We start from the raw sequence: 17,088 nt of genomic DNA, 5'->3' as shown, positions 1-17,088 counted from the left end.
ATTCAGTTTGCAATACCCATGTGGTGGCTCACAATCATCTATGACTTTAGTTCCTAGGATATTCAACACTTTTCTGGCTTCTGAGAACACTAGGCATGTATACAGTACATTAACAAAACACCCAAACATACAAAATAAATACTTTAAAAACTTTTTTCAAAAAGATAAAAACAAAGCCAAGAATGTTGCAACCCACAAATTAAGTAATAAGTTGCTTTCTGGGCACTATAAACCAAATGGGAGTCCTGGTGGCTTTAGGGCGCCCACACCCACAAGGCCCATCGGCTCTTCTTCACTGTTTCCTATGAGTCTCTTTTCCTCAGCTGGCTCAAGTGGACAATCCAGTATACCTAAACCCACTCTGAGAAACACCTTTGAATCTGCATCTATAAGCTATCTCCCTTGACAACTTACCCCATGAATGGAAAGCTGAAGTAAAAAGAAGCTCTTGAGATGTCTCTAAGTGAAGCTAGACAGACTCCAGAAGCAATCTCAAATGACTTTCTCCCCAAAGCCAAACAAGACTAATGCCAAGAGTCAACAGCCATACCTTAATTTCATTGTCATTTGCGAAATTGCCAAAAGAAGCCATAATTTTAGGAACAGCTGCAGCCAAAGTCTCCTGAACTGATTCCTCCGGTCTTTTGCTTGTTCGGGTCAGGCATGGAAGAAGATTCACCAGGTAAGGCCTGTATGTGCAAGAGGAACACTCATCATCATTTTTCAGGTCTCCTCTGTTAAGAAACATAAGCTCATGGTTCCCTGTCAGGAAAAACCCAGTTTTATAGGTGAATTAGTCCTTAATGGAGACCACAATACTCAACTACAAGTACAGGAGGCATAAATGCTGATGAAGATCAATTGTCTTTCATCTCTCCCATGAGTTACAAAGAATATTAAGAAGCTGGGTGTAGGGACAAGGCAAGATGGCTTTGTGGATAAAGAAGGATAAGCCTTAAGTTTGATCTCTGGGACCCACATAGAGGAAGGAGAGAATTAACTATAAGTTATCCTCACCCAAAGACATGGTACACACATATAAAGACACACAGACAAATAAAATGTAATTTAAAAGGTTGGGTTTACATTATTATTTGCTGAGTGTTGGTATTAGCTCTTCCTTGAAGGTCTGGTAGAATTCTGCACTAAAGCCATCTGGTCCTGGGCTTTTCTTTGGGGGGGGGGGGTTGGGAGGTTTTTAATGACTTCTTCTATTTCTTTAGGGGTTATGGGACTGTTTAGATAGTTTACATGCTCCTGATTTAACTTTAGTACATGGTATATGTCTAGAAAATCATCCATTTCATCTATGTGTTTCCAGTTTTGGTGAGTATAGGCTTCTGTAGTAGGATCTGATGATTTCCTCAGTTTCTGTTATATATCTCTCCCTTCTCATTTCTGATTTTGTTAGTTTGAATACTGTCTCTGTGCCCCTTAGTTTGGCTAGGGGCTTATCTATCTTGTTGATTTTCAAAGATCTAGCATTTGGTTTTGTTGATTCTTTTACCAGTTTCTTTGTTTCTCCTTGGTTGATTTTGGCCCTGAGTTTGACTATTTCCTCCTGTCTACTCCTTTTGGATGTGTTTGCTTCTTTCTTTTCTAGGGCTTTCAGGTGTACTGTTAAGTTACTAATGTACAATCTCTCCAATTTTTTTTTTCTTTTCTTTTTTTGGGTTGAGAAACTGTAGGAGGGCAGATCGGGAGAGGGATAATGACTGGACTGTAAAAAAAAGATTAAAGATAAATATTAAAAAAATTTGCTAAAAATTATAGCAATTATTAAAATATAATTTAAATAGGAAACAATAGACTAAAAACTACTACTTTAAAAACAAAAACTGGAGGGAACAAAGGAGATAGCTTATGCAGCAAGCACAGGATATGAGTTCGATCCCTATCATCTACATAAAAACCCAGACATACTGGTGCTCATTTGTAATCCCAGCACTAGGAAGTCAGAAACAAGTGAATCTCTGAGGTTAAGGGGCAGCCAGCCAAGTCGAATCAGCAGATCCCAGGACAGTAAAGACTGTATCTCAAAAAACAAGCTAGAGAGCTCCTGAGGAACCATGTCCAGGAACGACACCTCTGACCTCTCTACACACGGGTACTGGCACATACCCTTATACAATAACATTTGAAAAACAAAATAAAATGTGGACATCATTTTACTGAAAAAGTCGTGTTAAAAGCTACTGTGGGCTAGCTGTTTCCTGCACACTTGACCATCCCTACCATGAAGCAGAGCAGCTGTGGTGACCTATATGGAGACCTTGGAACCACAAGCAAACAGCAAGGCAAGGAGAACTACAGAACAGATGCCTAGGTCTATGGGATAGTCTGCTAACACTCCCTTTGGGGAGAAGAAGAAAATGTCATAAGACCCCAAGATTCCAATCATCATTCCTTTGTACTACAGGGATACATAACCTTAGAAGGACTGAGGTATGTAAAAGGCAAACTGACTGGAGGTGAAGCTTCAAAGGCATAGCTACTTATAAGTTGTCCGTGCCTTTGTATATAAGCCAAATAAACCCATTAATTTGGCAAGCCAGACATGATGGGACTTTTGTTTGGTAATCCAGCTTCTTTTAATTAGAAACCAACACAAGTTTCTTTTATGTTCTCCAGGAAAGCTGCACAATCTCTAGAGGTAAAAAAGTGGTCAAATTAAATGGGGACTTCAAACAACAACCTATTCCTTAGAGAGAAAAACGAGTATAGAGTAGGGTATCTGCTATAGCGGGGCCAAGGCCTCTTATATAGCAAGGAGACCGACAGATACTACAGCCATCTTTGTTAGGCAGACATCTGCTACAACTTAGAAAATAAGCAGGCTAGAATGCCTGCAGAAGGAGGTGATTATTTTCTGAGACATCAAGCTATCTTGAGGAAATAAAACCTATTTGAAGAACTAACATTGGATCAATGAATCAATATAGTATTTCTGAGTGATGAGATAGGAAAGGACCAGCAAAGGCTAAATTATCTCTTGCCTTGAGTGGGAAGTCTAGATTTTATCTAAACAACACTAGGGAATAATTAAGAGGGTTTAACGAAGGGCCTGACAGGACAGTCATACTTTTGAACAGCTATTTTGTCTGCTGTTTTGTAAACCTAGGATGTATTACCTCAATAATATGTCAATTTTCAAAGTAAGGCCACTTGAGCTGGAAATGTGAAAGTGTGGAAGCGCACACTTAGGCATGCCTAGCCTTAGCACCAAAGCCATCACAAAAATAAATATATCAGCGTAGCAAAAGTAAAGGTTCTATAAAAAGAAACTTCCTTAGTGATTATATCTCTGTGGCCACATAAAATTCTTACTGAAACTTAACCTAAATTGAACACATCATAGTTCCTTGTTAATGTGAAGATTTAGAGCACTCTACTATGTTTCTCACGGATACAGTCAAGGGTCTTTGGGACAAATGCAGTACATTTTACCAGCTCAGGAGAAAAAGGAAAGAATGGAATAACTACAATCCTGTTTTGTTACTCAAGCCACAAAGCCAGATGTGTGGGCTGACAATGAGACTCAGCGGTAAAGCAATTGCCTAGCATGCCTGAGCCCCTGGATTCAATACCTAGCACCATAGGAGTCAAGGACAATCAACAAGTTCAAATTTTACACATAGTTCATCTACTTCTCCAACCCAAGTACTACACAAACGCTTATTTTTCAATAACTGCTATACTAGCTGCTGATGAGATCAGGGACAATTGTCATTCATCCAGTAAGTACTCCTTAACCAACACATTGAGTGCTCACTACATTTGTGTTGGAAATGAAGCACATAATAAGATGGTCAGACTATGTTACTCTGGAAACACATCCCACAAGTCTCTTGGGGAATGATGGGACAAGAAAGAAGAACATTAATAGAGGATATAAGAGTATTCCTAATAGAGATGGGTCTTTGGAAAGAAATATAAGAACAAAATACTGACAGCAACCAGACAGGACATAGATAGGCAACTTAGAGTGGACAAGAATGTCTCAAGGGTAGACATATACACTGGAACAAAAAAGACAGGCAGGACTAGCTATTTACCAAACAAATCTTAAAAATAATACAGAGGTACAACTTACCTACACTTCTGAGGTCGAACCAGGTGAGCCAGCTCAGCAAACCTCCACAGGGCTGCACGCAAACTTCGAGGAGCACCATTCTAAGTGGGGTTAACAAGTGATGTGTTACATTTAAGAGTCACACGCACTTTCTACAGCTAGGTCTATGATATTGGAGCTGCTTGCCTCCTCTCTTGGAGAGTTAAACATTCTCTTTCTCTGTTAATTCAATCAGAGAAAATCCAAATTAACAGTGTGAAATAGATGGTAATTACTTCAAAGATTTTTTAAGATCCAGAGGGCTTCAATTATAAAAATACAGATTTTTTTTTAAAAAGGAAAAAAGGAAGAAAGAATGAAAGAGAAAGAAAGAGAGAAAGAAAGAAAGAAAGAAAGAAAGAAAGAAAGAAAGAAAGAGAGAGAGAGAGAGAGAGAAAGAAAGAAAGAAAGAAAGAAAGAAAGAAGAAACAGAGAATGAAAGAGAAAGATTTAGATAGGTGTTCGAAACAATGGATTGATGCTCTTTATTGATAATATTCAAGTATCAATATCAGATATCAACTTCAGAGTTTAGGAGTAAGAAGCCATCTCAAGTGTTATGCAAAATACCAAGGGATTTGTGTTACTTCTAAAATTTACAATGATAGTCACGATAATTGGAAAAATTGAAAGACACTTGAAGGGTATCTGGCATAATTCTAACACCTCTCTGGATGTTTTAATTTTGCATAGTGAGATTATGAATTTAAAGAATGATACTCTGCTGAGCTCTGATGCTGCAGGTACTGTCAATAAAGTTATTCATGATTTTATGTCAGTATTTCCATTTTGGTCAAGCTTCAAGAATGGCACATATAGCTTGATCATGATAGCCCTTTTTGTCCTGGAAATATTTTTATTCCTGCCCACTGTAATAAAACTTGCCTTTAATAGCATCAACATGTTGGCAGCCAAAATACATGGTTTGAAACTAAAAATGAACCCCCAGACAGAATTATTAATTTAACAGGCTGGCAGCTGATCACAGGTAAGTTCTGCACAGAGCCTTACCAACCTAAGACAGAAGTGCATGACTTTGATAATAGATATTCCACAACAGGTAAGGAAGGCATTCTTGTTAGAGCCACCTAAGACAGGCGCAGTCTTGTTTATGAAATAAAAAAGGGGGAGATGTGGAGAGCTTTTTGGGACCACTTGGCAGTAATCTGACATTGGGCCAGGAGAAGGAAATGGGGTTCAGGCAGGAATATGACATTGGGCCATGACAAGCAAGTAAGCTCAGGCAGGAATCTAATTTTAGGCTAGAACAGGGAAGTAGGCTTCAGGCATGAATATGACTTTGGGCTAAGACAGGGAAGTAGGCCCAGATATTTTGGTCATCCAGATAAGCCCTTAGAAACAGTCATCACGGGAGTGATCAAGAGACTTTCTTTATTGCCTAGCTTGTTCCTTGACTGTTTGTGTCTATTGTACTGTTTGACTTTATTGCTTGCATGTAATTAAAATATTATAAAAGCAGATCAGTGGGTGGAGGGAAACCTGCCTTCAACCTCAGAACTGGCTGGGGTCATGTGAGAGTGTGAGAGAGAGAGAGAAAGAAAAGGAAAGTTAGTTGTTGGTTGGTTGCTAGGAGTTACAGCTCAGGGGTTAAGAGCACTTGTTGCTCTTACAGAGGACCTCAATAGGCACTGCACATACAAGGTGCAGAGATATACACACAGGCAACTCATACACATATAATTAAAAAAAAAAAATTAAAAAAAAATTAAGGTGGTGCGATAAATTTCTATTTCAATTAATGAAAATGAGGAGTACGTTTTTAAAGAAAACTAAACTCTGCTTCACCAAATGGCACTTCCTTCTAACAGCGTTACTTAATAATCTCATAGGGTTAAAAATCTTATAGGGTACTCAACAGTAAAACAGTATCATCTTCTCAATAACGCAGAGCAAACACCCACCTTTTTAATTTCCTTATAGAGTTCTAATTGTAGCCTTGGAAGATTAGAATCCATCAAAGCCTGCAAAGAAATAGAAGAGACTTGTTATAGAAGATACATTCTACCTGTAGTTCTAAATTCTACCCATTAAGCTAAATGGTAACCAAAAGTTCAAATTTTAAGAAAAAGTAACATAACAGCAAATAAATAAGAAGCTATATATTAAGAAAAAAGTAAACTCATATAAAAATTATAGAATACTCTAAATACAGGTCTTTACCAGGATAAAAACAGAAGACAACATTTATAATAATCAAATACTATATAATATCAAATTAAAATTAACCCTAAAGCTTTCAGAGTAAGCACGCAGTCTTCACTGGCTCACCTGGACAGCTCGGGTGACAGTCTCTAAGTAAGCAAGATATGAGGGCTGTACTTGTAGGATCTGAGCCCTTCTCTCTGACAGGGAACATGTAACACATAATCATCTTTTCTGAAGTTCTAAACTTGCAAAATGATGAAGATGCTCACAGCCCCAACTCCCTGACCCACCCAGGTCTCAGAGTCAGCTAGGAAGTCTTACAGTCCTCAGAGTTCATTTCTTGACCTTCCCTGATTACTTTGGGGCTAACTCAGAAATAAGGTATGAAAGTTTGACTGAAAATGGCTTCACAGGCCCATAGGGAATGGCACTATTAGTAGGTGGGGTCTTGTTGGAGGAAGTGTGTCACTGAGGATGGGCTTTGAGGTTTCAGATGCTCAAGACAGGGCCAATGGCCGTCTTTTCTTCCTGTTGCCAGTGCAGATATAGAATTCTATGCTACCTCTCTAGCACCATGCCTGTCTGCATGCTGCCATGCTTCCCACCATGTTGATGTTCCTTACAAGAGTTGCTGGACTCAGGGTGCCTATTCACAGCAATAAAGCTCTAACTAAAACATAAGGTTCATGTATCTGACTTCAAGCCACAATCAAGGCTAATAGCATAAAGTCCACATTAGAGAAAAGCACCCTATTCTTGTCCCTAAGAACTTTCTCTTCTAAAATGGCATGTCAAAAAAATGAGAGAAAGTGACCCAGCTCTCCTTTTCAGGCACATGCAAACCTGATACCTAGAGACCAAGGAGAGACGGTTAGCTATGACAACCTGACATAACCTAGATTACCTGGGAAAAGTCTCAATCAGATACTGTCTAGATCAGGTTGTATTTGTGAGGGACTATTTTGATTGCCTTAATTGATGTGGGATGACCAATGCTGAAAATGAGTAACACCACTGCCTAAGTTTTAGACCCAGGACAAATTAAAAGTAGAGGAAGACAGCTGAGCAACAAGCACATACACATTCTTTTCCTTTCTGCCCTTGACTGTGGCTGTGACCAACTGCTTTGAGCTCACTACAATGATGGACTGTTACCTGAAGTCTAAATCAAATTCTTTCTCCCTTTAGTTTTTTGCCAGGATATTTTATCACAGCCAGAGAGATGAAACTAGGACACAGGGATCATCCACTGGGCCATGAGTTTCAAAGGTAAAACCGAGGCAAACTTTGGAAAATTGATTCAGAAGGAGTATAACATTCTACCAACTTTTTTTTTTGAAAAATTCATTTTATGTGTGCCTGAGTGTATGCATATGTACAGGAATATACAGAGGTCAGAAGAAGGCATGGGGCCCCCTGAAATTTGGGTTACAAGTGGTTATAAGCCACCTCATGGTACTGGGAACTAAAGTCAGGTCTTCTGCAAAAGCAGTAACTTCTCTTCTTAACCAACCTCTCTGGCCCTGCCAGGAAATTTCAGACTATGATTCTGCTGCTGTAGTTTGAACAAAAGAAGCAAGCCAAGCTGACAAACACTAAAAGACTACTTACAAATAAAACTTAAGAGTACATCAAATACTGTTTGAGCTATATAAATGTCTTATGAACCAAAACCTACTTTATTTTGTAGTAGAGAAAACAAAAGCTCAGCTCTGTTAAGGGTAGAGCATGGCTCTTCCATGAGTCCTTCATGGGGTGATGATAGAGCTCACTATAGCTTCCTCTACCCCCAACTCCCAAACCTGCCTCCACATAGCTGACAGACAAACTCTGACACCATCCTAGCTCATGCCTTCCCCTCAGCTAGGGTCCTTCTTTTCATTCCCTATTAAAACTGGCTTCCACAAAAAGTCAGTCATCTGCAAGAGGCCCTCATTTTCTACCAAGACACAAAATACTTAAACTGACCCTCAAGACACACCATTTTCCACAGCCTAAAAAGGGTCTGCTCTCCTCTCTGAGACAAACCTCCAGGTACTAGGTAACAATGGGAGGGTCTTTCCTGCCTCCAGAATACCAGTTCCATCTTTTTGGGAAAAAAAATTACTGCCTTCTTTCTGCTCTGTATTTTATGCCATGGGTGAGTTCTGGACACATTCACTTTACCACCCAAGATTTGAAAGCAGGAATACACATCCTGGCTATAAGAACTCAATGTATTTTGAACATAAAAGACAAGTACTATCTCCCCATTTTCGGGGCTAGAAATTGGTCTTTATAATACATACACCAATTCTTTCAAGAAAGGAAAAGTCCCAGACTAGAGAATGAACCATTCCATACACTTGGCCTGAAACCATCCCATTCTCCCACCTTGCTTCGCCTTTCCTCTATCACAGTGAATATACCTAGCTGGATCCTGGTCCACCTTACTGGCTTATCCTGAACATAGCAGCAGTTGAAAAGGCAGAAACATGAAAGTAGCTATAAGCAGAAGGGAAAGAATGAAGACTGGCCTGACTCAGGGCTATGCTGGAATTCCTGACATCGACTAGAAACCACAAAGAAACAGGAAGAAAGTAGAGATGGGGAGCCAAAGATTCAGAACATAAAGCTACAAGCTACAACAGTAGTCTGTGGCCTCAAACATGCGCCAAGCCAACCTGACCAGCAGCAGCTTCAGTAATAAGTCACAGCAGAAGAGAGGTTTGAAAGGAAATGCTGCTTCACTTGAAGTAACAAGGATATGGTCAATTTAGAGTCCCATTGTTCTCTCTGCCCTTCCTAATGCCCACCTGCATTAGGATGAGGGCAGGGAAGGAGGACTTCAATCTTCTTTCATAGCAGAAAACTGAACAAAGAAACAGACTAGAGTTGCAGTGGTCCGCACTCAGTACTAGGAAACAATGTCATAGTGAGACAGGTGCCCAGCCTTTTCACCTCTTCTGGCAGGGCAACTGAGAGGCTATTGCTTCCTGGCTTCATTATCCTGTCTGTACTCTCCTTTCTCCCCATTCAGGTCTGCTACCTCCAATTAACCTAACCTGAGAAGCTACATCTTTACCAACAAGCAGTATTGTCTGACCTCCACTAGGAGGGGCAGGAAAAGAAATGAAGGAAGGCATGCAAGACTTCACTCCCTCACACCCACCTTTGTGCCCCCAGGGCTCTGAGGTTCTCCAAGCAATGCCCAAACAAAAGTGACAGCCCACAGAGACATTCCTCTTAAGAAATAGGCAGCCAGTAGTCACACAGATGCCCCTCAGAATGGACCTATGTACTATAAGGGTGCAAAAAAAAAAAAAAAAAAAAAAAAAAAGAAGAAAGAAAAAACAAAAAAAAAAAAAAAAAAAAAAAAAAGTTCCTGATGATGGAACACATTTAGCTGTTTATGGAAAAATACCCCAGGTCCTCCAAGCCACATACCCAAAATGGGAAAAATGTAGATATTTGGAGGATGCTCATCAAAAGCTTTATCTCTTAAGGCATGACAATTACAGAAGCACGCATCACCATTATCATCATTATGGGGTGCTTACTTTGATGACTTTGTTGAGGCACTCATCAGCCACCATTCTGACATCTGACTCCGCATCGTCACTGCACAGCAGAAACAGTTCCATAGCGATGCCCAAGAGTTTCTGAAATTCCGGAGAATTTCTAAGTAAAAAGAAAAAAAAAGAGAGAGAGAGAGGTTGTCATAATCATGACAGAGCAAGGAGAACTGATGACAAAATGCGAAGAGCAATCCAAATGGAATTTCAGAACAAGAAAGAACATTTCATAAAAATTAAGAATATTGGCATAAAGGTGGACTGTGGTGAGCAGCATATTGATACTGATCCCCTTTTCCTTTTAAGATTTCATTTAAACACCTTTAGAAGACACTGTCTAGGATTCTCAAATCTCAGGTAATCATGTGCTTTGTAAAAAGGTAGCTTTTACTTTTAGATAGAATCCTTGAAGCCTTGAAAAACCAGCAAGCCAATACATCTTCTTTATTTTTTTTCAACCTTACTTTCAATGTGCATAAAGATCCAACTACATTTCCCTAGATTCCACAGGCTCACAAGGCTTTTCTGTTGCAAGAAACCGAATATTGGTATCACAATCTGGGTACTATTTGTGAAGTATTTTAGTAAGTTTAGTTGAGAGCACCTGTTTGGTATGTCATGATCCAACAAGCTAAGCCCACCCATTAGAAGAGGAGGCTGGTGGGACACTTGAGTGGAACTCTAAAGTATCTCAAACCTGTAACACAAGGCATATTCTGAAAGTGATTCTGGTGACATAAGAACGGGGCTTACCATTTCTAAAACATCAAAACAGACTGTTGTACTAGGATCTTAATCTAAAGGACTATGATTTATACAGTTAACTTCTCTTTCACCTCTAATTAAAAAATTCTAGCATGTGATTTTAATCCCAGCACCAGGGAGGCAGAAGCAGGGGGATCTTTATGTTCTAGGCAAAGGCAGACCTACGCAATGAGACAGACTCTGGCTCGAAAGGCATTGAAAGACATCCATAAACCTAAGAAAGAAAAGGGATCAATAATTCTCAACACATACAGAGCAAAAAGGCATGGCACTTAGCAATGCTGTAGATATTACCAGAAAGGAATACAGTAATAAACTAGGATGAAAGGCAGAAAGTCTAACACTAGAGGTTTTCCCTCAGACATCAGTCTTAGCAATGCCAAAACAGAAGTTAATGACAGCTCTAAGCATGAGCCAGGATTCCTTCTAGTAGCATCAATATAATAAGAAAGAAATAAGGCTAATTACTCAACAGACCTATCTAAAATACACTTTCTACATGTAGTTAGCAAATAACTTAACAGCAGGCCTGCCTGATAACCTGACTTCAATATTCAGAACACACATCATAAAAAGAGAACCAACACCTGAAAGTTGGCTTCTGACTTACACACAAGCACTTTGTCGATGCATACCCACTGACATAACACACACAAAACTAACCAATCAACATAAAACAAAGGAAAAAGAAAAAGAAAAGACTGTGCTGTATAGCAAGCTTTTTCAGAGTCAGGGAATTCTGAAGGAATGCTTGTTATGACTCAGAAAGTGGCTAGGCAAAATGGCACATGCCTTTAATCCCAGTACTCAGGAGGGAGAAGTAGGAAATCTCTGTGAGTTCAAGGCCAACCTGATCTAAATAGTACATTTAAGGACTGGCAGGACTAAAGAAACTCCATTTCAAAAAACAAAGAAACAAAAAGACTCAGAAAGTAAACAGCCCAGAAATCTTAGGAACTCCCTGAAGTTTATCAGATTCATAATGACTCCCTGTCCCCAAACTTCCTGAACAGAACACCAATGGCTTATGCTCTAAAATCAAGAATTTTAAAAATGGGACCTTATAAAACTGCAAAGCTTCTATAAGGCAAAGGACACTGTTAATAGGACAAAACAGCAACCAATAGATTGGGAAAAGATCTTTACCAACCCTACATCCGATAGAGGGCTAATATCCAATATATACAAAGAACTCAAGAAGTTAGACTCCAGAGAACCAAATAACCCTATTAAAAAATGGGGTACAGAGCTAAACAAAGAACTCTCAACTGAGGAATATCGAATGGCCAAGAAGCACCTAAAGAAATGTTCAATATCCTTATTCATCAGAGAAATGCAAATCAAAACAACCCTGAGATTCCACCTCACACCAGTCAGAATGGCGAAAATAAAAAAACTCTGGTGACAGCAGATGCTGGTGAGGATGTGGAGAAAGGGGAACACTCCTCCATTGCTGGTGGGATTGCAAGCTGGTACAATCACTCTGGAAATCAGATTGATGGTTCCTCAGAAAGTTGGACATAGTGCTACCCGAGGATCCAGGTATACCATTCCTAGGCATATACACAGAAGATGCTCCAACATATAATAAGGACACATGTTCCACTATATTCATAGCAGCCTTATTTATAATAGCCAGGAGCTGGAAAGAAACTAGATGTCCTTCAACAGAGGAATGGATACAGAAAATGTGGAACACTTACACAATGGAGTACTACTTAGCTATTAAAAATGATGAATTCATGAAATTCTTAGGCAAATGGATGGAACTAGAAAATATCATCCTGATTGAGTTAATCCAATCATAAAAGAACACACATGGTATACACTCACTGATAAGTGGATATTAGCCCAAAAGTTCCAAATACTCAAGATACAATATACAGACCACATGAAGCTCAAGAAGAAGAAAGACCTAAGTGTGGGTACTTCAGTCCTCCTTAGAAGGAGAACAAAATACTCACAGAAACAAATATGGAGATAAAGTGTAGAGCAGAGACTGAAGGAAAGGCTATCCTGAGACTGTTCCACTTGGGGATTCATCCCATATACAGTTACCAAACCCAGAAACTTTTGTAGATGCCAAAAAGTGCATGTTGAAAGGAACCTGATACGGTTGTCTCCTGAGAGGCCCTGCCAGAGCATTACAAATACAGAGGCAGATGTTAGCAGTCAACCACTGGACTGAGCGTGGGGTCCCCAATAGAGGAGTTAAAGAAAGAACTGAAGGAATTGAAGGGGTTTGCAACCCCATAGGAAGAACAACAATATCAACCAACCAGACCCCCCCAGAGCTCCCAGGGACTAAGCCATTAATAAAGGAGTACACATGGCTCTGCATATGTAGCAGAGGATGGCCATGTCAAGGAGGAGAGGTCCTTGGTCCTATGAAGGCTTGATAGATGCCCCAGTGTAGGGGAATCGAGGGCAGGGAAGTGGTAGTGGGTGGGTGGGTGGGTGGAGGAACACCTTCATAGAAGCAGGAGAAGGGAGGATGGGATAGGGGGTTTCTGGGAGGGGGGGGGACCGGGAAAGGGGATATTACATTATATTTATATTATATTATAATTATTTATATTATTTATATTTATATTTATATTACATTATATTTATTTATTTATTATATTTACATTTGAAATGTAAATAAAGAAAATATCCAATAAAAAAAAAAGGAACTGCACAATTGGCATACAAAAAAAAAAAAAAAAAAGGAGAGCAAACCATGAGAGGAAGCCAGTAAGCAGCGCTACTCTTTTTTTTTTTTTTTTTGGTTTATTTATTTAAGTACACTGTAGCTGTCTTCAGACACCACAGAAGAGGCCATCAGAACTCATTACGGATGGTTGTGAACCACCATGTGGTTCTAGGATTTGAACTCAGGACCTTCAGAAGAGCAATCAGTGCTCTTACCTGCTGAGCCATCTCTCCAGCCCCCCAGCACTCCTCTATTATCTCTGTATCAGTTCCTTCCTTGACTTCCTTCCCTCAGTGGACTGTAATGCAGAAGTATAGGCTGAAATAAACTCTTCCCTCCCCAAGTTGCTTTTAATCAGTGTTTTATCACAACAATATAAATCCTGACTAAGACACCTGGGTTATATAAGTAGTGAGGACTGCTGAGGGGAGGGAGATTCCTGAAATGTTAAAGTCTAAGTTGTACAGAGAGTTCCAGGTTCTAGCTTTAATGAGCTGTGTCCCATGCCAGGGTGGGATTTTGGTGATGCACTGCCTTTTGAGTCATCTATGATCCTATAAGTAACCACTCACCCATACCACTGTAAGTAACCCTTATGCATCCACTGATTCACCAAGTTGGATTTTAGAGGCATCCATACTCTGGTTTGTTAATGCTTCCCTATGGGTTGAGTAAACATTTGTTCATATCTCCCCAAAAACATTATCATGCAACAGGTTGCCGCTGCATGCATGAGACACATTTGTGTAAACCCAGCACCCAAGCAGCACAGGCAAGAGGATCACTAGTTCTACATCAAGTATATAATCTTGTCTGAGAGAGTGGTCGGGGAGAGGGATCAAGAGAGGGACAGAGACAGAGATAGACAGACAGACAGACAGACAGACAGATAGACAGACATCTCTTATGGTTATCTATCTGCTAACATAGATGCTATTTCCACTGCTCTTCAATCCTTTGGATAGATCCAGATTCTATCTGGTATAATTTCCTATCTGCTTAAAACACTTCCTTTAAAATGTCTTAAACTCATTGCTTGTCAGACAGAAGGTACTCCTCAGAGGTATGTCTGAGAACCTCTTTATTTCACCTTTTCATTTGACAAGAGATTTTTACTGAGGATAGAATGTCTTATAGATGGCACTTCCCTGGATTTTGGCAGGCATTTCCTATGAGAAGTAGCCTGTCTCCTTATTTTAGTTCAGGTTTAGCCTTTTTCCTGTCTTATTTCTTCTTCCCATACCCTCCACCTTTTGCTTCTTAGACATAAAAAAAAAAAAAAAATAGTTAAACTGCTTTAATGTTTCTTACACTGTTTTAGTGCTTCTGTATGCTAACCTAGTTTAATTTCTGGGCCAATATTGACTAACTGTTCTTGTTATAAATTGTAATGTCCTAACTTTGTTGCATTTCTGATTGATTTTTATTGTGGTCAGATTTTGTTTTTAAGACAGCACTTCAGTCTGTCTCTATTGTGGCCCCAAGTGTCTTTCCTCTGAAAAAAATTCTGATGATTTTTGTTGCCAATGTGAATGGTGATGCTTAAAGTACAACAATATATCGAGCTCATGGTTCTGGTAACGGAAGTACATGCTGGCACACAAGTGGAAGACTGAAGAGGAGAGCACAGAGGGGCCATGCTTCCCCTCCCATACCTTACCCTCTGAATCTCTACAATCTGGCTGCTCCTGAGCTATACTCTTTGTAGCAAGTCAGAAAATGCCAGTATTTTCTTGAGTTCTGCAAGTCACCCTAGCACAACACAAACTCCTCAACCTAAAGAGGAAGGTCATACAAATTTCAGATTAATCACTCAGTGGCCTCCCACAAGCCTGTGACTGCTACATGAAGAACAGCCCATGAGACAAAGCTGTGGGATGTGACATTAACTTCAAGAAAACACTGAATTAACCTACTAAAATGCATAGTTGGTCTCAGTTTCAGAATGGGGGATTAGATCTTCAACATACAGACTGGGTTGGGGAGATACACATTTAGTCCATAACAACTAATAAAGATGACTTCTAATATAGGAAACACAATATACACATTGAGCCCAGCCTGATTCCTTTCTTCTATTCTTTTTGTTTGAAAAGAAGTCATGCTTTTATAAAGCCTGGGCTAGTCTCTAAATCATGAACCTCCTGCCTCTGCCTGAGTAGTAGCCCAGTCAAATTTCTTTCTTGAAATACGTGTGTATGTGTGTGTATGTGTGTGTGTGTGTGTGTGTGTGTGTGTGTGTTATGTATTTTCTTATTAGGATAATACTCTGCTCTTTAATGATACACCCTACAGACTATTAAGCCTTTAATTTATATAAATTGCCAATACAATCCCCAAGTTGAATTTATATTCTAAAGCCAAGTGTCCTAGCTAGTTTCTGTCCAAGGTGACATAAGTTAAACTCATCTTTGAGGAAACTTCAATTGAGAAAATGCCTCCATAAAATGGGACCTTAGACAGAAGAGCCTATAGGGCATTTACTTAAATAATGATTGGTGGGGAAGGGCCAGGCTCATTGTGGATGGGAACACCCCTGGGCTCATGCTCCTGGCTTCTATAAGAAAGCAGGCCAATCAAGCCATGAAGAATAAGCCAGCAAGCAGTACCCCTCCACAGTCTGTATGATTTCCACAGTGATAGACTTTTACACACATGTATAAGTGAAAGATGCTTTTGATCATGGTGTTTCATCACAGCAATAGAAACTCCAAGAGATCAGGTCTATAGTCTAAGCATTAAGGAGGCAGAAGTAAGAGGAGCAGAAAGTCAAAGCCATCTTTTGCTATACAGTGAGTTTGAGGCCATCCTGGGCTAAATGAGACCTTGTCTCAGACAGACAAACAAACAAAAAGTAGGAGGCTCAGTAGATAAGAGCACTTGCTATTCTTGTAGAGAGTACCTAAGTTTGTTTCCCAGCACCTACACAGCAACTTACGACCATCTTTTAATTCCAGTTCCAGGGACTCCAGTACCTTCTTATGGTCTCTGTGGGTGCCAGGCACATACAGGGAACAAATATAAAATGGGGACAAAACACCCATTCATTTATTTAAAAATAAATAAATCTTAAAAGAATACAAATCAAATTACTAACATGCCATTCAATTATCATATGACTAAAATTCTCATATATAAGATGACAAAAAGAAAACATTACTTATAAGAGAACCCAGATACCCTTATAACACAGCTACAAATGTGGTAAAACATCCTTATTTTAAATGGATTTTTCTTGATGCAGGGTTTTGCTATGTTGCCTAGGCTAATCCCAAATTCAAGATCCTCCTGTCTCAGCCTGCCAAATTCTGGGATTGCAAGCATGTACCAAAATACGCTTAGCCTAAATGAACTTTTAAGAGATAGCTAGGGATACAAAAATCATGGTAATGCATTAATAGTGAAAACACAGAGTATATAGATATAGTTTGGGGTGGGGTGGAGTTTCAAGGCAGAGTTTCTCTGTGTAAGCTCTAGCCATACTGGAACTCACTCTGTAGACTAGGTTGGCCTTAAGAGTCACCTGCTTCTGCCTCCCAAGTGCTGGGATTAAAGAAATGCACTACCACAGCCCAGCAACCAGTTTTTATCTTTTTTGTTGTTGTTTTTCTTTGTTTTCTGTTTTGTATAAGTTAAAGGTTTCTTTGTGTAGGGCCTGGTACTAGCTCTGTAGTCCAGGCTAGCCCTGAACTCACCAAGATCTGCCTGCCCCTGCCTCCTGAATGCCAGGTTACAGGTATATCCACCACCATCCTACTCAGTAATTACCAGAGAGATCTTTTAAACAAACAAACAAA

At 39.6% G+C, this 17,088-nt stretch overlaps 1 protein-coding gene across 1 annotated transcript in view; it reads right to left on the bottom strand.

Moving 5' to 3' along the window:
• Window positions 1-17,088, bottom strand: part of Htt (huntingtin) — a 135,550-nt gene that overhangs the window by 99,242 nt on the left and 19,220 nt on the right. Inside the window, exons 3-6 of the mRNA XM_021211255.2 lie at window positions 9,817-9,937; window positions 6,034-6,093; window positions 4,094-4,173; window positions 551-689 (exon numbers count right to left, since the gene is read on the bottom strand). Of these exons, the coding sequence (XP_021066914.1) occupies window positions 551-689; window positions 4,094-4,173; window positions 6,034-6,093; window positions 9,817-9,937 (400 nt within the window). The remainder of the gene's footprint in view (window positions 1-550; window positions 690-4,093; window positions 4,174-6,033; window positions 6,094-9,816; window positions 9,938-17,088) is intronic.

Source organism: Mus pahari, chromosome 13, assembly GCF_900095145.1.
Source record: "Mus pahari chromosome 13, PAHARI_EIJ_v1.1, whole genome shotgun sequence".
Lineage (NCBI taxonomy): Eukaryota > Metazoa > Chordata > Mammalia > Rodentia > Muridae > Mus > Mus pahari.
Note: the sequence above shows the minus strand (reverse complement) of the source record. Positions and strands in the feature narration are given on the sequence as shown.